This window comes from Spea bombifrons, chromosome 1 (genome assembly GCF_027358695.1).
Source record: "Spea bombifrons isolate aSpeBom1 chromosome 1, aSpeBom1.2.pri, whole genome shotgun sequence".
Taxonomy (NCBI): domain Eukaryota; kingdom Metazoa; phylum Chordata; class Amphibia; order Anura; family Pelobatidae; genus Spea; species Spea bombifrons.
In genome coordinates this window covers 103,821,961-103,827,977 of record NC_071087.1, presented here as the reverse complement: position 1 = coordinate 103,827,977, position 6,017 = coordinate 103,821,961, and the positions used below count along the sequence as shown (strand labels likewise).

Sequence of the window (6,017 nt, the reverse complement as noted above, 5' to 3'; positions counted from 1 at the left end):
ACATAGCATTGCAGGTATAGATCAACTGTAAATCACATAAAAACTCAGCAATAAAGGTAGAGATGAAACAACAGGCATAGATGATAGGTGGCACAACCCAAAGCCAGCCCTGGCGTCCACACTGCCCACATAGAACCTGACCAGCACCCAGATTACACACACATAGGACCTGCCATCTTTGTCCCCAAAACGCCCAGCATGAGTCAAGTTTGTCCCCAAACAGCCTGCCCTGTGCCATCTTTGTCCCATAACCACCCTGCCTGTGTCATCTTGGTACCCAAGGCTCAAACATCCTGCTTGTGCCATCTTTGCCTTTCCACAAATCAATTATACATCTATCATACACACAAACACTTTTACAGTCACTCACTAATTCACACTTTCATTCACATAATTAATTCACACAATTATTTATTCTCTCACTCATTCACACAAATTTTCCACACATTAATTTATTCTCTCACTCATTCTCACAATGCACCCAAAAATGGATTTATTCTCTCACTCAATCTCACTGTTTTATTTATTCCAATATACTTACTACCCTCTGTCTCAATATCTACCTTTCCCCTTTTCTACCCCTTTCTCACCATCTACCCCTCTCCCTCCCTTCTCACCATCTACCCCCCTTTCCCTCCCTTCTCACCATCTACCCCCTCTCCCTCCCTTCTCACTATCTACCCCCTCTCCCCCCTTCTCACTAACTACCCCCTCTCCCTCCCTTCTCACTAACTACCCCCTCTCCCTCGTTTCTCACTAACTACCCCCCTCTCCCTCGTTTCTCACTAAATACCCCCCTCTCCCTTGTTTCTCCCCCTCTCCTCCTTTGTAGTTAAATGTTTTGGACTTACCATCCAGACGTCCTGCGGTGGGAGCGCGATGCCTCTGTCCGTCTTCCTGCTCTCCCATGGTGTGCGCCGCTTCACTGCTGAGCGCCTGAATATGACGTCATATTCCAGCTCTCAGCATGACATGCCGGCACCGCGACGGAGTTAGAGACCTCGCAAAGGAGACTGAGGGGAGCCGAGCGGTTGCTAGGCGCCCCTCACTCTCCTCTGCGTAAAAAAAAGTGACGAGGATGCCAGGGATCCGGGCAATCCGGGACATGTGGTCACCCTAGCCCGTGACGCCCCCATGATGAGCGGCACCCGGGTACGCTAGGTACGCTGCTGACTATACCTCCTGATGCCGTGATGCTGTTATGATGTTGTGATGCTTTTATGGCATGTGTCTGACGTGAGTGGGTTGTCCTGGCCATGTCCTGCAAGGGTAGGCTCCAGATAGCCGGAGCCCAAAAGTTCCCAAGTATGCTAATAAGCGTCAGTGAGAGTGTTCTGGTCACCCATTAAATTATACGCGGCCAATTTAGCCCTTCTTACAGGAGGAATTTGTACTTTTGTCATTCTAATTCTGAAAAGTTTATTAAAAAAATCCAAGACTGGCAATATTTATGTAAAATCTTGAAGCCCGGCAGATAAATATTGAAGACATGGCCACTCATTAGCAGGCATTAAGGTGTACTTATGATGATTAACCCCTGATGATTAACCCCTGATGATCAGTCCCAGGGGTTTTTGGTACCTCAAGTCCTGGAGCAATTTTGCCATTTTTGCGGTATGTCGGTTCAGCGATTATAGTGTACCCATGTAAACTATATATTATACTAAGGTATCAAAAGAAAGAGAGAGGACTTTCTTTTGATACCTTAGTTAGATAATTACCTGAGAAATGTAGTAAAAACTAGCGAAAATCTGAAAAAAACAATTTTATATAGAATTCCCCACAGACTTGCATAGAGATCACAGTGTCTGTGATCTGTGCCTCATCGGAGCGATCGGATATCCCAGCAGGGTCTGGAAAGACTCGGCAGGAAATATCCTGTCCTCCGATGTCCTTCCACAGTGACGCGATCGGCCATTTAAAACTGTAACGGTTTTCCGGCATTCGCACCGGCAGCTGTTACAGGAGATCGGGCAGCAGAAAGCCAGCGATGCTGGCTTCTGCTGACAGGGGCGAGTCCAGGCTGTCAAACAGCCTGATCTCTTGTGTAGTGGCAGGGATGTGTCCCTGCCGCTGCAAGAAGGTCAGGACGTACCGGTACGTCCATAGGGGATTCTTGAGATACATTTTATGGACGTACCGGTATGTCTATAGGCGACTAAAGGGGTTAATACAAGCTGCACCAGACATAAACCGTGGCTTCTGGGACCTTTGCTGTCCTCTGCATTGCAGCTTTTTGTATAAAAAAACATCTTCATTTCTCTAGGCTGGAAACTCTTGAAGAAGGCCTCGTTTATCAGGAGAGTCCCACAAGGTTGCATGTCAATAGGATTAACCGACACATGCGTGAATATCCACAGCCAGCCGATATATCCACACGTGTATCTGGGGGCATCATCCGGAATATCTAATTTTTCCCATAACCACCGACTAGATTGTAAACTCACAAGAGCAGGCCCCTCTTGTCCGTTTTTTTCCCAGTTTGTTATTGTGTGTGATTTTAGATTGGTTTACTCACAGTTGTAACAGCGCTACAGTATCAGCTGGCATTATATAAATAAATGCATTTATTTCAAAGCATGAAGGCAGCTAACACATATAGAATCCCTTCTTTTAAAGAAATGGAATGCAAGTTAGTTGTGGCTGAAGGAAGCAAAGACAATGATTATTAACTGGTGGAACATCTCAGCAGGATATGTGCCCACAATGCCTGCCACCTGCATGTCTGAGGCTCGCAGTTCAGGTAATTGGCCACAAGGGAGACACTAGCTGCTGCGGGCTACCTGATGGGAGATCAATGGATCACACGGTATGACATAATGTTACTATTACAAGAACCCGCGACACGCAAACTCACTGCAAGCAACATGATTCCCCTAACAGCGGCCGATAGCGCTTTTTATAGCTGTATTGTTAGACGCAGGTGACATCACACGGGAGGCCGGCTCCCCACGGCGCTTGCGCTTTGGCTTCCCCAAGTTTCTGTTGGGCGTCTGCTGTTGCTATGGTAACGCTCCGTTGTGTTGATTTCCTCCCTAAAACACGAGTTACTGCTGGGAAGTTCCTGAAGATTGCGCATTATACGCAGCATTTCGACTAACTGGAGAGAGGTAAGTGATCTAAATGTGCATTCCATTGTCTGTTAATCGTTCTGATTATTCTATCTCAGCATCAGACAGTACGTGTATGGCGTCACATTGATCATCGTTATTCCCTGTTATAACTTTTAGTTTTATAGCACCAGCCATGTACAGTGAGGTTATACATAACATCAAGACTTCCTCAATAAATCATGACCTTTAGGAATAATCCAGCCTCGTGTATTTTTTTTAATAATGTAATATATGTAATCTTAGGCACAATCCCCTTATTAATTGTCTCAGCTTGACACTGGCCACAAGAGGTGGATGGCCATGGTGTCTGTGGTTTTCTTTGTTGGATTGTTTTTTCATACTGTAATATAATATTCTAGCAAAGTAAATTTTCACCATGTAGTGGGGGAGGGGCGGTTAGACTGATCAGCAAGAGACCTGGCAAATTGGTCAGACCATGTTTAGCCATTAAGCTTGTGTAACAAAGTCTACAGAGTTCTCTAACAGGGTGGAAGCAAAAGAATGTCTTTTTTTGATACCCCCACCAGTTAAGAGTGTATTAAGATGACCATGAGCGGATGCCTAGAATCTTTTGTGGCTAGTGCCTGGGAAGCAGGTGATGGTCAGGATGGCAGGATAAACACATCCTTCATACTGTCTTCGGGTATGCAGAGTCTTGTGAGTCCAACTCATCTTATATAAGGGTTTGATGAACTGATCCAGGATGGCCAAGCTCAGAGTGTATTGAACTATGGCCGTGTGAAACAAGAATTTTTAATTTTTTTTTATTATATTATCCTTAAAATAGTTGTTATTGTTATAGAACATAATAGTACATTCTGTATGCTTTTTCTCTTTTATTCGGTGTTCCCTTATTTATTTTAGATGGAGCGGGCAGTCCAAAAGACAGATGCAGCTCCTGAGGCTAACAATATAGAAACACCAAGAACACGTAATCTCAAATTCATTCGTGAAAAACGGTTAAACTACTTCTGTGGAGGAAAAGCTAAGAGTACAATATCTGCGATAGAAGAATCCCCACGTTCTCTGACTACTGTAAGAGCAGTTCATCAACCTCAAATGAGTAAAACACCCAGAAGATGCCTCTCTGCACCTACCTCACAAGCAAAGCAGTCTATTTCTACAAATGTCAGTGTGGCGAAGGGTAAAGATTTAGTAAAAATTGTTGAAAAAAAGCCCGAAAGAACTGGCGTAAGATCAGCACAAACTGAAGAAAGTATGAGAGAGCCCCATACTCGCCAGAGTCTCCTAAGGAGTAGCTTCATATCTGATCTAGATCAAGATCTTCTAGAAAGTGCATCTATTCCAGAAACCCAGAAGCTTCTTCATGTGATGTCCTGGGCACAGAAATTTTTAAACAAGTCAGAAGACAGTAGAAGGTCACAGAATACTTCACTGTCATCCCAAGAAACTGCTTCTGTTAAAAAGGTAGCCATTGCACCTGATATACGCAATAGAAAATCATCAGAATTGCATACTTTCCAAAATACTGATTTACACGATGAAGATACAATGGATCATAGGCCTGCTGAGTTAAATGTTATGTTTGCCCAAGACCTCACCATTCGCTGTGGTGCCTTAGTAGATTCTCATATCAGCAAAGTAGACAAAGACCCTTATTTCCATTTTGATGATGAGGAACTTTTTCCACACAAAAGCATAAAACCAAAAAGTCCTGACAGAATAAATGTAACTAATGTACCAAAATTGGATTCTTATTCACCTTTGCATAAGGACATTAGAAATAGCCAAGTAAGTAGTTGTTTTGGTATGGCTGCTGCACAAGGTTCTCATACGGACCCTTTATTTCAAATGATTCCTCCACAATTCAAAGGCAGATGCAGCCCAGATAGTTCCAGAAGTGAAAAGGATATCTACTTGATAAAAAACGTGACTGACAAAAGGGTTTGTGACTACAGCGAGGAAGAAAACATATCTGAAAATATAGAAAAGTATGAAAAATATGACTATGATTCTGATAGCACGGTAACTGAATCAATAGGAAACTTAAGGGACAATTATAAGCCAAGGCGATCGGAATCCCATCTTGATACAGAAAGACTTGATGACCTGGAAGATTTTTATTCGGTTGAAGAAAGGAATATTCCTCTCACAGAGGATGATGGGTTTAAAACAGATAGAACGTTCTTAGTGAAAAAGTTTGTTGAGTATGATGCTCCAAAAAGACTCTTGTTAACTCCAGAAACTGATGAGTCGGATACCAACACTTCATTATCATACACAGCTCACTCATCTAGTAATTTACCAGAAGATCCTAAAGCAAGATCATATAAAGTGTGTCCAGTATGCAGTTTCACAAACTATACAAACACTAGCTGGTGTACTGATTGTGGCTCTATTTTACTGGCTGCCCAAAGCCAACCGTGTAGACAGCGCACAGCAAATGAGTCAACATTAACACCAAGAGATCTAGTGGATGAAATACTGATCCCCACCAAACATGAAAAAAGCTTAGATCAAACATCATTGATAGAACATAAAGATAAAGAATATAAGAGAACAGTCGGCTGGGAAGTTAATTCTGATGTCTCATCAGATTGTGAAGGTAGTGTGTTCGAGAAATATCTGTTTTATGTTAACAAACTGAACGTGCTGAAACACGAAGAACAAAAACAGACGAATGGCTGCTCGAGCAAAATGTCATGTGAAGCTGAGTCCACCGCAGAGTACGGCAAACCACATTTACCAGCTGGATTACCTCAGAGGACTGTAATCAAAATAGATGACCCAAGTGACTCTGAAGAGAGTGAAGTACAGTTTTTGGGCGCAAGAAATGCTGTTAAAGCTTACCCCGAAGCACAAGAGACAGCCAATGACATGAATTTTCTTGAGGACAAGTTTATTGGGACTAGTGTTAAAGGTTCACTAGGTAAAGATATATGA

General features: G+C 43.0%; 1 protein-coding gene across 1 annotated transcript; it reads left to right on the top strand.

The window, feature by feature from the left end:
- Positions 1-3,036: 3,036 nt before the first annotated feature.
- Positions 3,037-6,017, top strand: LOC128503114 (uncharacterized). The gene is made up of 2 exons (XM_053473173.1): positions 3,037-3,110; positions 3,978-6,017. Exon 2 carries the CDS (start codon positions 3,978-3,980, stop codon positions 6,015-6,017), a length of 2,040 nt encoding a protein of 679 aa, XP_053329148.1. The 5' UTR covers positions 3,037-3,110.

Excerpts from the sequence above, each read along its gene's own strand:
- LOC128503114 (XM_053473173.1), top strand. The coding sequence starts at position 3,978 with ATGGAGCGGGCAGTCCAAAAGACAGATGCAGCTCCTGAGGCTAACAAT.